The sequence below is a fragment of the Vicugna pacos genome, chromosome X (genome assembly GCF_048564905.1).
Source record: "Vicugna pacos chromosome X, VicPac4, whole genome shotgun sequence".
In the NCBI taxonomy this organism is placed as follows: domain Eukaryota; kingdom Metazoa; phylum Chordata; class Mammalia; order Artiodactyla; family Camelidae; genus Vicugna; species Vicugna pacos.
The window spans coordinates 29207484-29232660 of record NC_133023.1 but is presented as its reverse complement, the minus strand read 5'-3'; the positions used below and the strand labels follow the sequence as shown (position 1 = coordinate 29232660).

At 38.3% G+C, this 25177-nt stretch overlaps 1 protein-coding gene across 1 annotated transcript in view; it reads right to left on the bottom strand.

Annotated features, from left to right (window-relative positions):
- Window positions 1–25177, bottom strand: part of SYTL5 (synaptotagmin like 5) — a 215396-nt gene that overhangs the window by 73575 nt on the left and 116644 nt on the right. The window contains exon 2 of the mRNA XM_072956676.1: window positions 8990–9438. Within this exon, the coding sequence (XP_072812777.1) occupies window positions 8990–9108 (119 nt within the window). The 5' untranslated portion in view covers window positions 9109–9438. The remainder of the gene's footprint in view (window positions 1–8989; window positions 9439–25177) is intronic.

Genomic DNA, 25177 nt, shown 5'->3' with positions numbered 1-25177 from the left:
TTTGCTTTTCTGACACTCAGAGCTGAACTTACCCTAATTTCCATACCCATTAATAGCACAGATACTATTACAAAAGTAGAGAGGAATGCAAATCCTGGCTTTAAAATACTAATCGTATACAGTCTATGAAAGATGTCAGTTATTTGTATTTTACACAAAGAACTTATCATTTTAAGTCATTGTGAAAGTGGAGACTTTGCACAATCCAATAAAATATAACTTTGCTTCTGCTAAATTGGAAATTAGTTTCCTTCTCTTATGCCTTATGTATTAAATTAACTGCTCAATGAATTTTTGCTGTATCTTGGAAATGTATTTCCCAAATAAATGACAAAAAAATTCATATAAATCAATACTGAAACCACACTAACATCCAATAGTAAATAGACAGTGTGAATAAAAAATCCACAAAAGAGGAAATACAAATGGCTAACAATCATGTAAAAACAGTAATAATCCCATAAATGGAAATTAACATAGGATACTACTTTATCAGATTAGTAAAGATTTATACCAATAACTTCAATGTTGGCAATGAAATAACATAATACTTTAGTGAAGAGGAAATTGGTAACATTTCCGAAAAACAATTTTTAATGTAAAGGAAATATAAATCAAAATATGAGTCATAATATAATAAAAAATTAAGAGAGAAGATTTAAGAATAAGGATGTTCATGGAAATTAGAACAGTTAAAATACTGCACATCCATGTTATGAAATCTTATCCAGCTGATAAAAATGATGCTTCCAAGGAATTTTTAATGGCATCAAAAATGTTCATTAAATTCTGTTGAGCAAAAAGAGGATAGAAAATTACATATATAATGTGGTTCCAATTATGTGAAAATTACATGTACACACAGAAAAGTAATAGAAAGTAAATTCAACAAAAGTGGAAACTCAATGGTAGAGTGCACAAGGTCCTAGGTTCAATCCCCAGTAACTCCATTTAAAAAATAAATAAGTTAATAAAATCTAACTACCTCTCCCTCCCCCCCACAAAAAAGTATACAGTGCTGTGTGTCAATTACAGCTCAATAAAACTGAAAAGAAAAAATTTTTTTTTTAAAAAGTAGAAACTATCTCTGGCAAGAGGGATCTTAAGTGAGTTTTTAGAGTTCAAATTATACCTATTTTCTAATTTTCTATAATAAACTATTACTTCCATAATGAAAAATATATCAGAAGATATTAAATATTTCTTTAAAGATTAAGAATTTATGACATAAAAATATTGTATATTGATGCCCTTTAGAGATCCTAGTGCATTAGTGAGTTTAAAAACCTTAAAAAAATCCTTTGCTGTGCAAAGTTTTATCACTTTTAGATATTTGCATAAAATGTTTACCAGTTATGTTTACTCTTCAATGAAATAATAATTAGAAATTAGAATCAGAATTAACATGTCAGCCTAATCTTATGACAGATTTAAATCAACTAAACCTTAACTTTTATTAAGATAGGAATATTCATATAAATTGTTGATATAAAATGGTCACATGCCTGAAATCTAAAACGTTAGAGGCAGCATTTTTGTTAAGTGAAGTTTTCATTTATATTTCCTCCGAAATAAAATGCCCCCTTCCCCAGGAATACAGCTGGGTTTCGCTTAATGAGAATCTTCCCTTATGAAATGACCTGCCTTTGGGGGATGAGTCTTCACTCCCCCTTCCAGCCCTGACATCCCACCCCGTGGACATTCGGCCATGTTGTAGATTACCTGGGCTTCACAGTCAGTGTTTCTTCAATTTACAGCAAAAGGGAATGGTAGTTTCCTGGATGTGAGTGCAAATTAATCCCTGCTGCCTAGGGCCATGTCCTCTTACACCAATTCTGGCTAGAGATAGCTCACAAGGAAACAGTACTAAAAGGAATATGGGGAAGAATTAGAGATATATACAGCTGCCCCTCAAACAACACAAGTTTGAACTGCACAGGTCCACTCATTCGTGGATTTTTTTCAGTAGTAAATATTATAGTACTATGTGATCTGCGGTTGGTTGAATCCTTGGATGGAGAACTGTGACTATGGAGTGCCAACTGTGAATTATACTCCAATTTTTGACTGCATGGAGGGTCAGCACCCCTAACTCCCACACTGTTCAAGGGTCAACTGCATATATACACACATATATACAACATGTATACCCACACACACACTCCACATAGGTAACCATTTTACTTATGACTATGGTGATCATACTATTTCAAAAAAAACAAAAAAATGGTCTAGCAACTCTAAGTTTAATTATTTTGGTAATCCAGTGTTTGAAACATCACCAAATATCAGGTATTTGTGACCCTGTGCCTATGATGAGACTTCTAATAAGAACAACTTGAAGGAAAATGCTGCAGAATCAAAATTTAAGTTAGTTTCCCTATATGTGGGTATATATTGAAATCACTAAGCTCTTTGGTGGGAAAACCCCTAAGGTTTTAAACTCATTTAAGGCAGAGCCAGATTTTTTTTTTCATGTCTCTGTGGCTCATTAAGAGTTTGGGTTCTATTAGGGAGCCAATGTGTTCATGCTGGGAGTTTCTGTTAATCCACTAAAAAGCTTTGCGGCAATTCTATTAGGATTAAGGCAAGATGTTTACCAAAGCAGACGTCCACTCCAATAGTTTTCCTGGTGTTTTTATGGGGACAGTGAGTCTTTAGGCTCTTAAGAAGGTCAAACCAATTTTGTTCTTAGTGACAGTGATAAGATTTGAAGAAACAAACAGCCCTACTGATCAAACATTTGTAGAATATAAAGAGAATATTATTGTTTGGCACCTGCTGGTCTCCCTAACTTCCTGGCTGAATGGATAATTCTTGAAATTGTTTCAAATCCATTTGAACCAAATATTCAGCATCTCTGTGGGATTCCAAAGAGCCAATTTAAATATGCTTTCCCTTTTTGTTTCTCCCTAGACCTGCAGTAAAATGATGGAATCAACCACATAAAGACAAAGCCATAAGGTGAATGGCAGTGTCCAGGCTGGGCTCTCCGGTCCCTTGATGATACTAACCTCTGATTTGCTTAGTGGCCCATCTCAGCTGAGCCAGCTGTGTGGAACAAATTGTAATATACTTGCACTTTGGTTTTCAGTCAGCAGAAAGAAGAGAACAGCAGGAGGAACGCTGGTCAGTTTTTACTGTGTAAGAGTAGTGCTTCAAAAAAGGTCGTACAAACTTTGGATAATGTGATACAGCTTATAGGTCAGAGCTGTCGGTAAATACCAGGCTAAAGAAATGTTTTCTGCTGTGTTCCATTTCTCTGACAGATACTAGGAAAGCTGTGGGTGGGCTTTCAACAGAGTCTGAATAGATGCCGTTACTGCAAAAGCATCACAGCCTAGACGAAAAGAAAGCAAGATGGAGCAAGAGAATCTTGGCTCTGATGTTTATCAGTTGGACAAGTGATTTAATCTCAGGTTCAGCTGCCACAGCTGTAGTACATTATACTAGCACGTACGTCTCAGGGATGACATGGGAATTAAATCAGGATACCTTTATGAACTGAGTATGAACATTCTCTGGTGTGAGCGAGGCATTAGAGAGTTTACCATCTTTTTCTGGTCCCCCTGAAAGGCCAGATAGATGACTCAGAAATTAAAAGTGACCGAAGAGTGGAGTGTGAGCTCCGGAACCAGACTGTGGGGAATACAAATCATCGTTCTGCTACCTACTAGCTGTGTGATCTTGGACGAGTTCTTCAATTTTGCATTTCAGTTCCCCTGTTTATAAATGGAGGTATTCACACTTTTTACCCCATTGGGAAAATGGATTTGTAATCTGTCCTTTGCCATTTTGCAGAACCTTCTGCTCTTTCTTGCTATTTGAGACCTCCAGATTCATTTTGTTGTTCTTCTACAGAGGCAATGAAACATATTTAAGCTGTTCCAGCAAGTGAGCCACGACACATTGGCTGAGGCATTGAAATCTCCTAGAGATGTAAGGACTGTGAAATCATCTAACGTCCCAGACAGAAGCCCATGTTCCACTTCTGATAGTTGATGGTTTCAAGGGTAACTCCATCTTATCTCTTAGACTATGAATGTCCTATTTCTCCCTAAGATAGCTTTCAGTTTTCAGGCGTACGCAGCTATTACCAAGGCTAGAACTTACCAAGGTGTTGTTTTCAAAGCCAAAGGTCAGTAAACTACAGCCCTTGAGCCAAATCCAGCCCACTGCCTGTTTTTATAAATAAAGTTTTATTGGAATACAGTCATATCCACTTATTTACACATTGTCTATTCCTTCTTTCATCTTACAATGGCAGAGTGAAGTAGTCAGAGAGCCTGTACTGTACAGCCTAAAACATTTATTATCTGGCTTTTTACAGAAACTGTACGCTGACTCTGGGTCTACACCATGAATAAAGCCTGATCTAGGACTGCAAACTTCTTTATGTCTACAGACCCGACAGGTGGTGAGCAGGACTGTGTCTCTGCTCACCTCCATTACGCTAACAATGAATATATAGCACTTGGCTCACAAAATGTGCTCAACAAATGTTGACTACGGGCTGAGTCTTGGGGACTGTAGAATGCTTTTGGCTGCATGTAACAGAAAATCAGATTGCAACCACCACTAAAGCACACCAAAAGACACTATACTGCTTAAAGAAGAAGTCCAGAAGTGTGGAAGGTTCTAGTAAATCAGGATGCTGACCTCAGTTCTCTGCCATTCTTTTGGCTCAGCTTCACTGCTGAGCTGGCCTTCATACTCAACAACTGGGATAACATGGTTTTACTGAACCTGCCCAGTGGGAAAGACAACCTTCCATAAATTTGGGCTCTATGTCTGAGTGGGTCATCTTTGGTCCCATGTCCACCTCCAGACCAGTAATAGTTACCAGAGGAATCCCAGACAAGGGATGATTGCTCTAAAAAAATCTAATGCTGGAGCTGAGCAAAACTGAGCCTTGCATAGGGAGGAAGAAAAGAGAAATGTCTGCAGTAAGAAAACTGACAGATTTCACCACTGAGGCAAGTCCAAGAACAGGTGCCAAAGACAAAGTAAGGCCAGATATGTTTTCACGCATCGTGGTTAAATGAAAATGACAGCTTCTTAGTGAGAAGAAAGCCCGCAAATGAACTGCTGAAATAAATAGGCACTCAGAAGTTGGAGATTTGTTATAGAGGCCAATACCACAAGGTAGACATTTAACAGGATTTGTTTTTAGGTGTGGAAGATCAAGTAGAGTAAGAACTGGTTAATGAAATGTTTTTGGAGTGGATACTGTGAGCCATGTATTCGTGTATGTTAGGCTGAGTTCTTCCAAAGTTAGAAAAATCTAAGGAACAAGACAAATCAACAAAGATTTTTATCGTGTGCTTCCAAATGGTCAGTATCTTTTTTCCACTTGCAATTACTGTTGACAGCTCAATTTTCTTTGCATCAGTTCTTCCCTCTTTCTTCACTGCGTTAAAGCCATCAACAAATCTAAGTGATTTGTTCTGCACAGAGAATATTTAAAGTACTTACTCTCTAACAGTCAAAATCTGTGTCTAGATATCTCCTACCACTCCTTCCTACTTGGTCTGAAGGAGAAGAATAAATATATTTGAGCCTCTTGGATCAACCTAGCACTCTGGTTGTAGGCAGATGTCTCTCTCTAGCCTACAATTCATGGCTAGAAGTAATTATCAGGCTTCTCATGTGCCTTTGGGTGAAGAGCATCCTTAGAAGCACCCAGAGGTCACTCCCACCTTAATTAATGCCACCCTTCAGGGGCTATGTGGACTATGGAGCACAGTTGGGGGACAGGTCTAAAATGTTGATTCAGTACCATTTTTACACTTTTTAGTGTTCTATTTTCTTTCTTTCTCTCTAAGGACAATGTACTCAAGCGAATAAACCCACAAACAAACAATAAATCCACTCCTTTCCAAACTTCAATGTGCTAACTTTCCAGATCAGTATGTTCTCTGTAATTATCATAACTCTTAAACATTTTCTTTAGCTTCCATTTCCTTCTAAAACCTATTAGCAGAATCTGAAGGCAAGAGTGCTTCACGGTAAACAGCTGAAACCCAGTTGATACATATTGGCCAACATCAAAATCCTTTTCACATTTCAAGGCTAAGCTCTAATGCTACCTCTTCTGAGAAACCATTCCTTCAACTTCTATCTTATTCATAACAAATTACTTATTCCTCCAGATGCCCACAAAATATCCAACCTACACCTCTGGAGCACGGTGAAAACAATTACTGTAATAGCACAAAAGTTCACAGTTGCAATACCATAAATTGTAATAGCTTGCAAAAAAGGTTTACTGTTGCTACACTATAAATTCTTTGCTTTGATGATTTTGGAGGATATCAAGGAAAAAGGACTACGTTTCCAGTCTGATCTGGCTAATCTCCTGGTTGCATTTTTGAGGAACTAACTGGAAGATGCTGGTTCATGTGCAAGTGATTTATGGCATGCTCTCAGGAGGAACCTGAAAGGAGTAGGGGAGGCAGAAGGTGGGAAGGAAAGGGGGGGTAAAGCAAGGGTGTGAATTTCCACTGACGTCCAGCCTCAGCACGATCCCACGGCTGCTCTGAAACAGGAGTTGCACTGCAGTCTGTCTTGCCTTGAGGCAAGGGGTTTCTGTACCTGTAAGCCACTGGCTTAGAGCTGCCCAGTAGGGACAGAAACTCAACTTTCACCTGGTGCTTGTGGCTCTCTAGTCCTACAGGCAACTCCAGCCACCCAAAGGCAAGTCCTCTAAAGAAGGTAGTAGGTGAAAATCCTTAGAAGTAAAGTACGTGGAAACTGGGAAATGAGAGCACAGATCCAACAAAGGGCCCCCAAGCGATCTCAGTGAAGCACTGATGGTGTTGACCACAAATCATAAATCAAGGGCAACACAAACCAACAATAAGCCCAATGCTTTTAGCTAGCAATGATTGAGTGCTTACTGCATGCCAGCACTGTTTGAAGCTCTTGAAAATATTAGCTTATTTAATCCTTACTACAACCTTATGAGGTAGCTCATGTTATTATTTCTGTTTTGTCAAATGAGGAGACTAGATTTATCTATTGAAGCAACTTATCTAAAGTGATACAAAGATGTCATGGGGGGACTAAGATTTGAATTAGCAAATATAGATGTGTGACTCAACAGCGTGCACTCTAGACACCATGCCGCCCACGTCGGCGTGGCTTCTCAATACACGAAGCTGTTAAGTGTCAGAGCCTGAGTCATTTGGCCCGGGCTCAGATTCTGGTAGCTCAGAACAAAACGAGAAGACACATCTAAAAGAAAAAAACTGCACTAACTAAATATGAGCCGGTGTTGTTATTCAAGAAGGGAACAGACATTGCCACTTAAAAAAAAATCTGTTTTCTATAAAAGTATCTCTTAGATCTGTAAAAGTCTTTCTTCTGCTACTCTCAAAATGATTAAAGAGCCAGGAAATCCACAACCTTATTCTTGATAGCTGTTGTATATTATGCGATTTGGCAAATTTCATTACAGAGAATAAGGAAAGAAGATAAGGGAAGAAAAATAAAGAAAAAGGAAGAGGGGGTATAATGGATTATTACTAAAAGTTATTGAGAAGGACAGAAAGAAATATTCTGAACAAAGTCCTATTCACTGTACCTCAGTCATTCCTGGGATCTAGTTATTAAATTCTTTTTTTCCTGAACAGAGTGATTTTTAATTCCCCCAAGAATATTGTCAAGAACTGTTTAGTACCTTGCCCCCCATAAACAGTATAACTTTTTGCAGTGCATTAGAAAATTTAGTCACTTTCCACGACTGAACTACCAATGCCAAAAATATCATTTCTGATTTCTTGAAAATCATTAACTGCATTTAACTGCCACCTGAATTCTAGGCATAGATAAAGTGCAATAATTTTAATCAAAGCTTTTGTTTAAGATTGGTTGAATATGTTGGAATGATGGAAGTAAGAATTCTGAGCTCTTAACTATGAAATAAGCATCAATCAAGAATATTTCAATGTATTTTCAATTCTAAGGATCCTAGTTCCTTTAGGCACATTGATTATTTTTGCAACATGTGAAAATAATCTTACAACAAGATTTCTCCTCAAGTAAAATAAACATAAGCTTCTGAGTGCAATTTTGGGAGACACGCAACACACAAAAGCTACATGTTGCATAGTAAGCAGTGACTGAGGCGGGAACTCTGTTTATCTCTGCTCCTGTATCCAGGGGTAGACATAATAACCAAATATATTTATCAAGCAGGACAGGACAGGCAGCAACCAATCACAATGAATACAGCAACCAATCACAATGATGCTGTGATCATTTGGAACAGAGGATATAACCAATCAGAATGGATGCTGGCTGAAACATAGGTGAGGTCATACCTGGGGATCCAGCTAAATACCAGCCCTGCCTATAACTGATGTGAAACTCAACTATGCCCGTATTATTCAACTTTCCTCCCACAGAAACTTATTTCAAGAAATTCAGGTGATCTCTGGGAACTTTTCACTCTGTAGACCCACTTCCTCTCCCATCTCTGGTCGAAGCAAATTCCCAGTAAGACTGACCTGAGAAAGGCATTATCAGCAAACAACAATTAACATTTGTTGTGCACTTAGGTACCAGGCACTGCACATGTATTATTGTCCTTAATCTTTGCAACAACCCTATAACGTAAGTACTATTATCATCCTTGTTTTATTGATGAGGAAACCAAGGCACAGAAAAGCTGAGTCACACAACTAGCACATCCGAGAGCTGGTACTCAAGCCTGGGCAGTCTTTCCACTTAACTACTGGTTATGATGTCATTAGCAAATGGACAGTCTCATCAACACCATATTTACAGCTCTATTCCATCCTTCAATCTGGTTAACTGATAAAAGTACCAAAGATGTTTTCTAGTATTTGAGCTATTGCTGGGAGCCCATGAAGTCACTGACCAACACTGGTCTCCAGTGTGGTTGCAGTTGCCCCATTCCTGATTTAAATTGCTTCAAACTAACAGAAAGCAGTCAAAGAGGGCAGGGAAGATAAAAGAATCTTACCTTATTCTCTTGTCCTCTACTTTTTTCAAATATTCGTCTCTCTTCAGGACTCCCAGGATCATTTCCTTCTCATGATCTAATAGAAATGACAGGTTGATGAACTCTGAGTTCTTAGACATGGTATTTCAGCAGCAGCTCGGAGTAGCAGTGGTTGAATCTTCTAGTTGAATAGATTTCTACAATTCTTAAGGTCCCCTTGAACCACCCAGTGTCACTCAGTTGCTTGACGTACAGAGACTTTTTACAAGGTCTCTGAATAGCTGATGGTAGGTAGGTATTCTTCCAGGCCACACAGAAAACAGGCTCCACTGGAATTACATTTCCAGAAAGTCATTATTGTTTTAACTGAAAAAGGTCCAGTGGCAGCTGAACTTCCCTAATGATGCTTAACGTCAATCCAGAAAGCTACGAGCAGGAATCAGATCCACTGGGACAGAATCCAGAAAACACTGAAAAGGTGGAGAAAACAAAGGAGAGAAAAATTAATTAGGCCATTTTCCCCATAGCACTGAAGACAGACACTTGTAAGAGGGTCTAATTTTTAAAAAATACTCTTTAAAAAAAATTTTGGGGGGGAGCCAATTAGGTTTTTATTTATTTTTTTATTTAATGGAGGTACAGGGGATTGAACCCAGGACCTCAGGCATGCTAAGCGAGTGCTCTACTACTGAGCTATATCCTCCTCCCTAGAGGGTCTAATTTTTTAAACACTCATATACCTAACTCGAAAAACACTTTTTATTCAGAAAATATGCATTTATTAAATAATTATTGTGCTTATTACCATAAAATAGTACTTATACTTAGTGGATTCCAGGTTCTCTGTGTCAATTCCATTTCCTCCGTTATAAGGAGCTTCTTCTACCAGCCAGACCCCATCACCATCCTTACAGCTGACCCACGGGTGAACTGGGTCACCACTTTGGGACGATAAGTGCATAAGCTGGACTGTCCACAACAGGACAGGTCCCTTACGTGGCTCTATTCTGCCCTCCCTCCTCAAAACTAGGAGTACCACCAAAAAAAGTACCACTGACAAAACGAATATGAACCAGTGCTACATGTAGCAACCTAAATCTCTCTCACAAACACGAATCTTCAATGAGAAAAATTAAGTTGCAGAACAAATCATGCAGAATAACAGCACACGCATGAAGGAAATAACTTTCAAAAACATTATATCTAATTTAGGACCACATACATTTGTAGTACAAATATGAGGAAATTCATGGGAGATCCACACAGCTGCAATCAGAGAGAACACAGGAACTTCAACTGTATTGGGTGATGTTTTATTCTCAATATAGGTTTATATCTGATGATATACATGTATGTGAACTATTCCAGGCCTGTTTTACATACTGCAGAATAGATGTTTTAAAACTACCCCTCTGTCAGCATAAGCTCACCAGGCCCTCTTCCTCATACTAATTCTTTTTTTTTCTTTTTCTTTTTTTTTTTAGGAGAGGGAGGTATTTACATAGATAGGTAGATATATAAACATACACATATATATAAAAACATATATCTGGAGGTACTGGGGATTGAACCCAGGACCTTGTGCATGCTAAGCACACGCTCTATCACTGAGCTTCCTCTCCACTCCTCATATTAACTGTTGAGCACATTCTTTTACTGGCTTGGTACCTGGATTCTCTCTGTACAGCCCCTTAAGGATGATGGCTCTTACCGTGTCCCACTGAGTTTTGTGATTTGGCGTCATCCCTTGACACTGACCCTTGGCTTCCCCCAAGGTCTATGAACTACAAACTACATACTTGGTTTGCTTGGTTCTAGCCAGGGTTCTAAGCATAACTAGATACTTATTCAAAGACTGCTTTGGGACCTCCCATTAACCATACGTCAGGTTGACCTCAGAATCTGGAAGGATAGGGTCTTGTCCAGGGCCTCTTTAACTTTCCAAAGCCCCCATCTGTTTGTTCTCTACATCGTATACCGAACCAGAACTTTGCTGAAATGACTCAGAACTGAACTGCTTCCTACAGACCATGTGCTATCCCGCTCAGAGGAAACTGCCCAGGTCTGAGAGAGTGCAGACTCTGGAAATAAACTCCAGGTCTTTCCTCTATCTCCAAAGTACTAGAGGCTGCAGGGATCAGAGGAGCCCAAGGTTGACATGAACAGGAAGCAACAAGGTTCAGAGCAAAAGGGGCTCTTCAGAAAGGTCTGGTTTTTACATCACTGTCAAATGCAATCCTCTCAGATAAAGAACACAATTATTTTTTTCTGCCCCTTATGTGTCTCATCTGGTTTCATGCAGAAACAAAAAAACCACGTGGTAACTCAGATAATGAATATGTTATCATTACAGCCAAGTTCACTTATAAAGTATTTTATATTTGAAACCACAGTTAGAATGTCCTATGTGAATATTCTATAGAAGTGTGTTCAGAAATTATCCAAGGGGTTGGAAGCTGTAAAAATGTGTTACCTAGAGCTTATGGTTATCCTTGCCTTGAGTTGTATATGCAAGTCTGCCTTCTAAAAATCTAAGGGTTTATTCATGAGGCAAATAAAGGGAAGGTAGCAGTAACACCATGGTGGTAACACAGGAAGGTGAGAGAGAAGATTGGAAATCAAGCATGGATAGAAGGAAAACAGAATTAGTCAGAGAGAGTTGAATTCACCCTAAAGTAGCCCTAAGTGGATGTTTACTCATCTAGATCTGGACTGGGAGAGTTGATGTCTAAATGAGTGACCAAGGAGATCAGAAGTAACCCAAATGTTATCAAGAAAATCAGGCTGTTTCCTCCGGAAGGCAGGACAGGACTGTGACTATAATTCAGGAATATGGAATCTAACTGATGGTAATCCAGTCCTTCTGGAGAAATACAGCGTGGACACGAGGAGACAAGAGCTTAGACGTAGATAAGGGAGATCCAGGGAGCTAGATGCTGTGGTGCCCTCCAGACTCTGACCACAGCAGAAGCATTTGAGCCTCAAAAGGAAAATAACCTATTTGTTCCCAGTAGTACGTGTTCCATGTTGGGTGATGAGGCTTCAGTCTGGCCAATTTTCATGCCATTAGTCACTCACACCATAAAATTCTTTCCTCTTGCTTTTATTTCACTTCTTTCTAAGACACTTCTGGTTGTAAGTTGGCTTCCTATTCAGCTGTCCCTTCAGGAAGTAGATGTCCTGGTCCTGCTAATGGAACCCTCTATGTCTGGTTTAGTTTGAACCTATGTCTGATCCATTCACTGTATGCTGACCGAATCACATCTCTGAGCCTTTGGAGGACCAGCATCTGGGGTTGGGATGAGTTCGCTTAAGTATGCACCTTTTACATTTAAAAAAATTTTTTTAAACTTAAGTATAGTTGCTGTACAATATTACATAAGTTTCAGGTGTAAAATACAGTGAGTCACAATTTTTAAAGGTTATAAGTATGCACCATTTTTGATGCCTATTTTCAGCTAGTTCATAGCCTCTCTCGTTGAAGCCCTTACCCCACTATGTACACACTTTAATCAAGTGAAAAAATGAGTAAAAATAATCATGAGTACATTTTATCCAGAGTTGATTCTCCCTCGTTTAGTTAAATGTGCCCAGTAAACACTAGACAGATTAGGAGAGACAACTTCATTTTTATTTTATTCCTCAGCATCTTCACTTAAACACATCTCTCTCCTTAAACACTTCACATGTGGATTTTTCCCTCTCTGGCCAGTAGCCTTGCTGAACTGAGCTAAAATATTTTAAAAGCTGACAAGATGGTTTGCGTGTCATGCTGCTGCCTTTCAGCAGAGATAGCTCAGCGCAGGTCATTAACTCTGCAGAGTATCAGACAAGATGTGATAATCAAAAATCCTCAAAGCGTCAAAGACCTAGGTTTTTAAAAAAACTATCTGTTTTGCATAATATACATTTAAAATTAATAGGGGCTGATATTTCAGTCACAGGAGAGGGTCTGTTTGAATGTATCCCATTATTGGGTATTTGAAATGCAGCTTTAAAAACAGAATGTTTCTGGAAGTGCTCTTAGGATGAAATTAATACAAATAAAATTCACTTCCAGTCTGTCTGTAATTATGTGACAACAGTTAGATGGATTTTCAGCACGTTCAGAGGGACGTTTACGACGCTTAGAATAATCAACATATGCAAAATTCACTTGGGAGTGCCTTTCAAATAGAAGAGCAGGCAAGAATACACATGACTGTCAAAAGGTGAGACCCACCATAGAGATAAAAATGCTGTGAGGAAAGAAACAGCCCTTTTACTATGAAATCCAAGCTGAAAGGCTCAAGGGCAGATGTTACAGAATTGCAGGCATTTATTTTGAATAAAGCAGTTTCTTCTCTCATAGGCAACTCCGTGTGGCACATTCCACGGGAGCGCAGTAGTTGAATTTATTTTTCACAATGCTACTGATTCTCCAAACAATAATCAGAAGGCAAAGTAACAATATCACCAGCTTTACAGTGATACTCCAAGAACCACATCCTCAGAATGTCCTATAATAAGAGCTAACACTTAGATAATTCAACTCATTCTTATGACTCCCTCACAGATTAAATTCTAATACCCCCATTTTACAGATTAGAAAACTGACACATACAGAAATTAATCAGTATGTCCAAAGTCATACAGTTAATAGGACAGTATGGATTCAAGGACCCTGTTTCCAACCATTACAGAGACTGTCTCTCAGTGCCTCCAGGGAACAACAGTATCACAACTTTCCAGAATCTTTAATGCTCTGATGTTCACTGTAGACTGTCATAGAACCCTCAGTTTTGAAAGAGATAGTTAACAGTTTTTAATTTCAGCATCATGTATTTCGATATTTTAAAGAGAAGATGATACTTATTTTTTAAAAAAAATTAGTTAGGGAAAAAATCTAAATAATTTCAAGAGGGAAATATTTCAAAGAAAAATTGGCAGACAGACATAATTATCTGGCCATTCCCCTGCATGCTTTTTACCTACCAAGACCTATAAAATTCTGTATTGCCAAAAAACATTTCACTGAATATACCATATATAGATTTTAAATATCTGTACAAAGGAAGTCAGTATAAATAAAATGAAAAGAAACAAGCGACAAGCTGGGAGAAGACTGTTCCACATAAAGCAGAAAGAGAATCAATATCTAGAAAATATAAAGAGCTCCTACAAATTATAAGAAAATGAACCAATAAAACAAGGGGCATAAGTAAGAACAGGTAATTCACAGTATTAGCACCTCACACGCAATTCGTAACAACATGAAAAGATGCTTATTTAGCTCACCAAGAATTCAAATGCAAATTACAACAAAGAGAAAGAACACTTTTTAGTTTTTTCATTAAATTACAAAAATGTAAAAAACAAAAATTCAGTATTGAATTTGATCACGTGTGGAAATGGGCACACTCACATCCCATTGATGGAAGTGGAAACAGGTTCAATCCTTAGTTGAGAGAGAATTCTCCATGGACCTCTTCCGTATTTACACGTCTCGTGAGCAAAGGCACTAACTGGCCTTCTGTCCTGGACAATCTTTCCAGAAATGTTTGCATAGTGACAAATGGAAGACATACTCTGTCTCTGTCTTTGTCTCTCTCTCTCCAAGGGAAGATTTGCTTACAATTTGTTTACTAAAGCACAATTCTACCTCAAGGGCAGAGGGCAGATTTGCTTGCAGTCCACTGTAAAACATTTGGATTCCCTATATTCAGGGTTCCTCAGCTGGTACGCAAATCCACCACGAGCACAATTTCCACCTGGGCATTGTGCTTGTGGGCATGGGGAACCAACGCCAACGTGAAGTTCATGAGACCTGCTGTGCTGTAACAAAATCCACTGTATCTGACCCAGGATTGCATGTGTTCAACCACTATACATAAAACTGTGACAGGCCTACTTCTTAGCTTGAAAGCAGGGTAAAATCTCAGAGCCTTTATGGTTCCTGTGAACCTTTTCAGACAATGAACTGAATCTTTCAAAACTGGTTAAAGGCGAGGGGAGGGTATAGCTCAAGTGGTAGAGTGCATGGTTTAATCCCCAGAACCTCCTCCAAAAATAAATAAAGCCTAAATACCTCCTCCTGCCAAAATAATAATAATAATAAATAAATAAATTTTTAAAAATTAAAAAAAAACAGGTCAAAGGGTACAGTTTCAGGTATGTTAGATGATTAAGTATGTACAGCTTTTTAATGTCAATCCTACCTCAATAGTTTTTTAGGTTTTGAATATTTTGACCACTTTTAAGAATCTATTTTATAGAAAAATACCTGTGTGTATATGTGAGAATAATGTATAGATAGTCATCGTAGCATAATCATCAAGAGTGACTATATACAATAGCCAAGACATGGAAACAACAGAAATGTTCATCGACAGATGACTGGATAAAGAAGCTGTGGTATATTTATACAATGGAATACTATTCGGCCATAAAGAATAAAATAATGTCATTTGAAGCAACGTGGGTGGACCCGGAGATTATAACTCTAAGTGAAGTATGCCAGAAAGAGAAAGAAAAATACCATATGATATTACTTATATATGAAATCTTAAAAAAGAAAAAAGAAAACACTAATGAACTCATCTACAAAACAGAAACAGACTCACAGACATAGTAAACAATCTTACAGTTACCAGGGAGAAAGGGGGTGGCAAGGGATAAAGTGGGAGTTTGAGATTTACAAATATTAACTACTATACATAAAAATAGATAAAAAAACAAATTTCTTCTCTACAGCACAGGGAACTATATTCAATATCTTGTAGTAATCTTTGATGAAAAACAATATGAAAATGAATATATCTATATATGTGTATGACTGAAACATTGTGCTGTACACTAGAAATTGATACATTGTAACCAGCTATACTTCAATGTTTAAAAAATTTTAAATAAAAATATGTATCAGCATGGAAATATCTAAGCTACATTATTAGTTGAAAGTAGAAATATATTTATGCTTTTAAATGCACATGCATTTAATGCAATGCAATCAATACAAACATATATAAAAATACACAGGAATAAGGCACAGAATGATACATACTGATCTGTTAATCATGTTACCTTTTGTAAAGATGAGAGCTGGATTGTCAGGGGTTAGAGAAGAGATGAAAAGGGGCTTATTTCCATATTGTTCATTATTTTATACACATTCATATAATCAAATATTATTTATGTCTTTTAAAATTTTTAAGAAGCGATAAGGTGTCGTAACTGACAGGAGTTAGAAGCAAAAGAGAGAAAGAAGGCAAAAATAATTTTAAGAATTTGATTTTAGAAGAGTACAGGTGACACTGTCAGCAATAGGGAAGTTGGGAAAATGTGCCGGTTTTGGTGTGCGATAATCGATTTTGGTTTCAGACATGTTGTGAACTAGGTAATACCACCCTGGCTCTTCGGCAACACAGTTTCTCACCTCCGTTCTTGCTCTCCTACATCAGATTCCTCCTAAAACAGAAACTGGATCATTGTTACTCCTATGTTTCAATCCTTTATTGTCTTTCCTTTGTCCTTAAAAGTTCAAATTAGCTAATATGGTTTAAAAAAAAACACTTCATTATCTGACTCTTGCCTATCCCTCTCTGTCATATTTATCCTTTAATCACACTCAATAATTCATTCCTCTAAAGAAGCATGATCTTCTTCACCTCCAGGTCTTCCTACTCGCCAGACTCTCTGCCTGGAACACTTTCTCCTCCCCTCTTCATCTTCAAATGGCTAAGTATCCACAGATGCCTCTTAGTCTAGCTTAGGTGATCTGTGGGAGGCTCAATAATGACCCCAAAGACAATCATGTCTTAGTCACCAGAATGTTTGCAGATGTGACTAAGTCAAGGATCTTGAGATGGGGAAATTACTCTGGATCATCCAGATGGTCCCAATGTAATCTTAAGGGCCCTTTCAAGAGGGAGGTAGTAGAGTTAAAGTCAGAAAAGGAAGTGTGATGAAAGAAGCAGAGGTTGGAGTGATAGAGGACAGGGCCATGAGCCAAAGAGTTCACGCAGCTCCTAGAAGCTGGAAAAGGCAAGGAAATGGATTCTCCCCGGAGCCTCCTGAAGAAATACATGCCAACACCATGATTTTAGGTTCATAAGACTCATTTCAGATTTCCAATGAATGAGATGAAAAATAAGACATTTGAAGACAAATGCCTAAAATAAAAATTTAAACATTCAGCACCTCATCCCAGAAGGGAATGTTGGATAAGCCTGAGGTGATGCTCTATGCCAAAACAGAGCAGAAAAAAGAAACTAAACTCTGGGCAGATGCTTGAGATGAAGTTGGACAATATTCCAGCTCTGTGGGAGCCACTGCGGTGGGAGTGGATTGAGAGTGGAATGTATCACTGAAACCACTGGACATGATATTATGGTGGCCTCCTTAACATGGATGCCTTCTTAACCGTTCTATTAAATAGAACCCACCACAGGTTAACACTCTTCCAATAATTCTGTGTTACAGAATTTCATAAAATATTGCCATTTTTAGAGCAAATGTACACAAAATAAACAGAAAAAATCTGTTTCATTTAATTTTAAAAAATGTACCAGGGAGAATATGAGGACAAGAGAAAGACGCATCACACAAAACATAGTAGGAAGAAGAGCAGTGACTGGCATTTCCTTGGAAACCTGCCTTGAAAGTGAAGCTTATTAGCTCCAAATACAACATGTACAATCATTCTTTCATGTTTCAGTTATCTGTCACTCAGTAACAAACCATCCCAAAATTCAGTGCCTTAAAACAAAAACTTATCATTATCTTTTACAGCCTGGGGGTTGACTGGGCTTAACTGGGAGGCACTTATTTGGTGTCTCTTATGAGGCTGCAGTCAGAGAGCAGATGGAGCTCAAAGTTATCTGAAGGCCGGAAAGGCGTGGCCAGGGCTGCTGACCAGAGCACCTTCAGTTTCTCCCCGATGGCGGTCACAGGGTGGTCAAGGGTTTTTACATGGCAGCTGTCTTCCCTCAGAGCAAGTGTTCCAAGAGGTCAAAGCAGAAACTGCAAGACATCTTAGGACTGACCTTTGGAAGTCACAGAACATTACTTCTGCCATGTTTTATTTGTCAAGTAAATCACTGAAGCCATCTCAGATTGAAGGGGGTGAACTGGATTCCAAAGGAATGAGAGTAATCAAGAATGTGTGGTCATTTGAATTTACCATACCTCACTTCCTAATATACAGGATGTGTAAGTTTGTGGTCACCAGGAATTTGAAGATCAAGGGTCATGCATTCTTCCAGTTCTTGGTGGGAATGGAAAAACTGCACGTGTCCCATGACTCCCTATTTTTTGTCACTGGGTCAGTACAAGTGCAGACACTTTAGCTATACAAAGAGAAGTACGAAGGGCTTGAAATGCCTGGCTGATAAAGGAATACAGGAGTTACTATTATTTACATACACAGATGCATAAATGATACATATTTTTATTTAATTATGATACATATTTTTATTTAAAAATACCATAAAATGGTAGCACAGTCAGCAGAAGGAGAAATTATTTGAAACTCTTCTATAAACAAACATTATCAACAGTGCTGGTGGGCACTGGGAGAAAACTGGTTCCCTGGATTCCAGGGACTCATAAAACGGTAAGAGAGCAAGAGAAGGTACTGTTCTCAATGCGGGACCTAATGAATAAAACTAAAGATTTCTGGAAGGGTGTCTGCAAGACTTGTAGATGCCACATTATTTGCAGTAGGGATTCATAAACCTTTCTGAGGGACAGTTGATACCTTAGGCAATCAACAAGACTGCAGAAAAAATACACGTATGTTCTACCTTAAAAAATAAAATGTATATTCTAGTAGACAAACGGGGGTAATTTTAGGGATTCATAACTGCGGTCACCAAAAGAATTATATTCTCCAGGGTAAACACTGCTAATACAAAGCCCTCAGAATCAAAGGGTGGCTCTGCGTACCCTCTCAGAGTTGGCATTGTAGAAACCATGGGGCTTTGGAAACTAACTGGATTAATTCTACTCCCTGAGAGAATAACATGGACAAGCTCCACTAAGTTTTTGTGTCTTGGTTTATTCATCTGTAAAATGGGAATATTAATATCCACTTCCTTGGATTGCTGTGAGTTTTAAAATAAGTTAATGTATACAAAGTGCCTAGCACAATATCTGGCACGTAACAGATGCTCAAAACATTTTAGAGCCCTCCATCCTTTCTGGTATTACACTGAAGTTGGCAATATGTCATTAAAACAGATCAGTAAAAACATACCTCCATTCCCTTCTATTCACAAAATACCGAAAGGTCTCTCGCTAGCTTCCTAGACTTTCTATTAAGAATTTACAAACTTCTCAGCAATTGCTCAGAAATTCCACAATTTTTTAAAAATTTATTGTTTTGTTTTGTTTTTTTTAGGAGGAGGTAATTTATTTGATTGATTGATTAATTTTTGCAGGAGGTACTAGGGACTTAACCCAGGACCTTGTGCATGCTAAACATGCGCTCTACCACTTGAGCTATTCACCACCCCCCCAATTTTTATTAATAGTAGTAGGGGATTTTTATATAATGCTAAGATTCCTTTAAATATGATAATATGCTGGAAGGTTCACAATAGGAAAGTAAGTGGAAAAAAATCAGGATATAAACTACTTATACAGTATGATTCCGACTGTGCTAAAGGAAATAAATACATATACCCCTAAATATTATAGAAAAAAGAATGGGAGGAAATCAGTCAAAATATTATCTCCCAGTAGTTATATTACAGCTGTATCTTAATTTCTTTATAATTGTCTTCATTTCTATGTTTCCACAATGAATGCACATTACTTATAAAATCAGTTTTTAAAAAAAGCAAATTTTATTGCTGTCAAAAATATAGTCAAAATGTAGAATAGATAAACAAGATTGTACTGTGTAGCACAGGGAAATATATACAGGATCTTGTGGTGGTTTCACAGTGAAAGAGGATGTGACAATGAATGTATGTATGTTCATGTATAACTGTAAAATTGTGCTCTACACTGGAATTTGATACAACGTTGTAAAATGACTGTAACTCAAAAAAAAAGTTTTAAAAAATATATAGTCTAGCCATATGAGCTCAACTTCAAATACCATGATACACAAAACACATATCCACTGGTTGTCACACTTGACTATTGAACGGGGGGGGGGGGAATCAGTAGTAGAGTCATATAGCTTTGTGGTTAATAAATGTATTTTTAAAGTAATGCTAATTTATTAAGGCATGTTAAGTCTGGGAAAAAATAAAACCAAAGATCAGATAGAATGGGTTACAGACCATACCAAGGTTCATGCAATAAACATGTATAAAAGCATGTGTCAGAAACTGTGCTGGATCTAGGAGATACAGAGATGAAGAAAGCATGGTCTCTGTCCCCAAAGAGCTTGTCTGTTTCGTAGTGGAGATAGACATAAACATAAAAAAACCACAGTCAAAAATGCCAGCTTGGTTTTGAGAACACAAAGAAAATTACAAAGAGGAAAGTGGTCATTCTAGGATGTGAAGAGAGTAAACACAAAAAGTCACAAATACACGTGACTAGTCCAGGGAATAGCGAATAATCTCAGGGCTAGGGTCTGAGTTAATGGTGAAGAGGTGCGAAGAAGGAGGATGCTAGCCAGGAAGGAATTCGGTACCCAAATAAAGCACCTGGAATCTACCCAGTGTTTTCCAAACTGTGCCTTTGGGAATGGTTTCTTAGGAAACTCAGCAAGGCAGGTTGCATGGCCAAGTTTGTGGCACCAACCCCTGCTTCAAACGGAGCACCTCTTGCTTTTATCTGTTCTGTAAGTTGGATTTCCTGGCAGGATTTTATTTGAAGAAAGAGTTCTGTGACCTTAAAAAGTCTGAAAACTACTCCCATGCCACCAAACTGTTGAATGCTTTTAGGCCAAGGAATAGCACAGTCAGATTTCTATGTTACATTTGTGTTTTGAAAGACATCAGCACTCAGCGATTGTATGAGAGGGTAGAGTTTATGTAGATGATGAGGAGGCTCGTGCAGGAATGCCCAGGAGAAACTAAAGCTGTGGTAGTGGGAAAGGAACTAAGGAAAATTTTTCAGATAGTGGGGATGATCTCAATATGGTCCAGTTCCTAACTAGATGTGGGTGGTAAGGAAGAGGGAAGAGAGTGACTCTGAGGTTTCCAGCATGGTGGACTGAAAGATTCTTGAATTTTAGTGTCCATAAGAATAACCTATTGGGCATGTGCAAAAATAGATTCCTGAGGTTCCATCTCCATATACCCTGATTCAATAGGATGGGGGTAAAGTCTAGGAATGTTGATGGTAATACTATTAACAGAGATAGAGGAAACAAGACAAAAAAGATTGAGAGAAAAAAATACTTAAAATTTGGACATGTTGAGGTCCGAGGTGCTTATGAAGCAAATAGCAACCAAGACCTGTCCCAAAGGGCATTTGGAATATGGAACTGAGTTTATCAGAGAAGCCTACACTAGAGGCATTTAACTGAGAATCACTGGTACCCATATGGTGGCTGAAATTATGCAAGTGAGAGTACACAGGAAGAGAAGAGGGCCAGGGATGGGAACATGAGGAACAATTATTTTTAAAGAAGAGACAAAGGAACAAATGAGCTGATGAAAGAGACTGGGGAGAGGGGAAAATCAACAGAGTGAAAGATGCAGTTGAGTCTAATGGATTGGGAGTCAAGTACATCACTCAGAGTCAATGTAGGCCACCATTAAGTTCACATTTCAATTAACCAATCAAACTGTTATAAACACCTCCAGCTGCATGATTTCCAGAGTTTCTGGGTACCACACTAAATCCTTTCCAGAAACCCTGGAAAATGCACCATATGATAAGTTTGCCCAGTCCAGTGTACTATCACGTCTTCTTTGGCCTTATCCTAGTTTCTAATAATATAAAGTAGTAAAGCTTACCATTATTTCAGTGTATAATCTAATTCTTTCAAGGTCATACTTTGTACTTGTTCCCCCCAGAGCGTACTAAAATCTGACCACGGTTATGGGCCTTGTGATAACAGGGATTATTTGGGGTGGATGCTGAGAATGGACAACCTCTTGCATCAAAAAAAAAAAAAAGGTAGACAGAAAGCCTGAAAATCAGCCATCAGTTAGGAGATCTAAAACTGTCACTGACCAAGACCAAAGGAAAGAATAGTTCAAAAACGACATCTGAGAGGAAGCTCTACAGTGGAGGTTACAGTATAGGAGAGCATTTGAAGCCTGGAGAATTTCGAACAGTCATCTATGTTCTAGTATGAGTGCAGTGCATATCCTTTTCATTGGAGGCAAAGTGAGCTACCGTTGGAAAATAAGCAGGAATGTCTTCATACTTATAAAATGCTATACCCATTAAAAAAAAAAGTGAAGTAAGCCAGAAAGAGAAAGAAAAATACCATATGAGATCGCTCATATGTGGAATCTAAACAAACAAAACATAAATACAAAATAGAAACAGACTCATAGACATAGAATACAAACTTGTGGTTGCCAAGGGGGTGGGAGGTGGGAAGGGATAGACTGGGAGTTCAAAATGTAGAATAGATAAAGAAGATTATACTGTATAGCACAGGGAAATATATACAAGATCTTATGGTAGCTCACAGAGAAAAAAATGTGACAACGAATATACATATGTTCATGTATAACTGAAAAGTTGTGCTCTTAGCTGGAATTTGACACAACATTGTAAAATGATTATAAATCAATCAAAAATGTTAAAGAAAAAAAAAGAAGCAGGAATGTCATCATACCTTTAAAATGCATGGTCAAATAAGCTCTTACAAATTCAGAGCTCTGAACACACCCCTTAAGTGTTAAGCAGCTTTTAAAGTTGGTGTTAAGAAGATGTCCTATTTTACCCATAAGTTCAGCTAACTGTCATCCAATTCCAATTACCCAAGTTCTCTAGATGCATTGCAAGTTACTCCTAAGGAAACCTGCTTCCAGAATCTTATTGACAGGACCTAGCTGAGAAGACACTAGATCCTTTGTGAAACCCACCCATGCTACTCAGGCAAATAGCTTGCAACCCAGGAAGATGTGTTTTTAAAGAAAACCTGAAGTTGCCTCTCACCTGCCCAGACCTCTCTTCTGAGCCAGGAGGGAGGGGGGAGGAGGGCAGCCAACTTATGGCCCCTCGGACTTAGGATTCCTATCAGTCTGATTGCTAACCCCACCTCTGACAAATGCAGCAAGGGCTGTAGAGAGTAAGATGAACAACATTTATGCTCCTCAGGGAGGGCCTTACACCATGGTCTACACTTGGCGTTGGCAACCTTTTTCTACTGAGGGCCTGCCAGTAAATGTCAGGCTTTTTGTTACAAGAGGCAAAATCATGGCTATTTTGTAGCTACTTATTTAAAAAGAGAAAACAAATGTCCACAAATATTTTCTTGACAAAATTCAGAATATAATAATGATTGAGTAGGTACAGTTTGGGGGTGGTGGTGGCTGGCAACACATATCTGCTAATGAGAATAGGACTGGGGGACAGATAACATCTCACTTAATTGGGGTCCACTGCTAGTATTCCTGTCATCAAAATTCATCAAAGTCAGTCGGACCCCACCCCAGACCTACTAAATCCGAATTTAACAAGAGCCCCCAGTGATTTGTGCACACCCTCAAGTTTGAGAACACACTGGTTGAGAGTTTCTTCATACTACCTGAGCTGTTTTTTATCCCTTTAAAGAAGATAATGAAAGCTGTGGACCCTAGAAAAGGTTCACAAACCATCTGAAGTCCATTCGAGAACCCTTACAGGGAAAAAAAAAAATTCTTACAGGGTCTCCTGCCCTGCAGTGAAGACTTCAGGGACTCTATTGCCAGGCCCACCCCCAGGATGAAAACCTAAAATTAGATTGTGGTGATGGTGTTTAACTTGTGAATATACTACTGAACTATATGCTCCAAATCGGTGGATTATATGGTACGTGAATTATATCTCGATAAAGCTGCTTTTTTTTTAATCAAACTAAACAATTTCTAGTTATGGGCAAGACTTTGCATTTTTTCTTAAAACTTCTCATGGTTTTCCAATGAACATCTCAAGTAAAAAACTGCAAGGACTCCAGGTTTTGGAGTCAGGAAGCTGAGTTCAAATCCCACCTTTGCTACTTACTGTGTTAGAGAAGCAAAGCTACCTCAACCTCTCTGAACCTCAGTTTCTTCTTCTGTAGAGATAAAAATAATACCCTTCTCATGGGGTTTCTGTGGGGATCAAAAGGAACAGATAATGCAAAATGTCTACCACAGTTCCTGTCACACACTCTTGTTCCACGTGAAGTGATGGAATTCCTCAGACAGCAAACACAAAGCCAAAAAGAAATCATTACATATTTCACATTATCCACATCCTAACTAACCATGCCTGTTCCATTATCCATGCTGTATTATATCAGATTGACTATTCCCTGCTCCATGATTATTATCTGCCTTAACTCCTTTTCCTTCTGGCTCATGGTAATAATGACAGTGAACACTCACACAGCACTTACATACAAGCCCCAGACACTGTTCGAAGGTGTTGGTTTATACACAGTAACTCATTCAATCCTCACACCAACCCTGTGAATTACTGTTACTCTTCCCATATTACAGATAGGGAAAATAAGGCAGAGAGAGAATACATAACTTGCTCAATGCCACGCAGCTCGTAAGTGGTGGAGTTAAGATTCAAACCAAGGCAGCCTTCCTCTAGTGCCTGTGTTTGTGAACTTTATACTGCACTGGAGAATAAAATATATACATTTACACACACATATATACATATACAACAACATAATATATAACATAACACACAGATGTAACTGTATACGTACACACATACATATATATATACAATTTGTTTTGGTCAACCTTACACCAATGTCCAACAGTCTTGCTCTTTCAGGGCACACATTTGTACACTAAAGAACGGTACAAAGATGGACACACAGGCACACCTGCAAAATGGAAGATGGACTGCAGTAAACACAGATCCTTTGTTCCTTTTGTTCCCAAGAAAGGTTGTCTCTGTGGCAAAGCTATGCTAAATGTGGTTCACAGACTGGCGCTCATCAGTAAACTGTTGGTTATTGGTCTGATGCCAGATATCTGCAAAATGGAGAGCATTTCAAAACGTTTATAGGAATTCGACATTGACATGACAAAGGAGTGTGTCATCAGTGGACTCATGTCACTGCACAGTGAATTTTACAAAAGTATCACTTTGAGGTGGCTT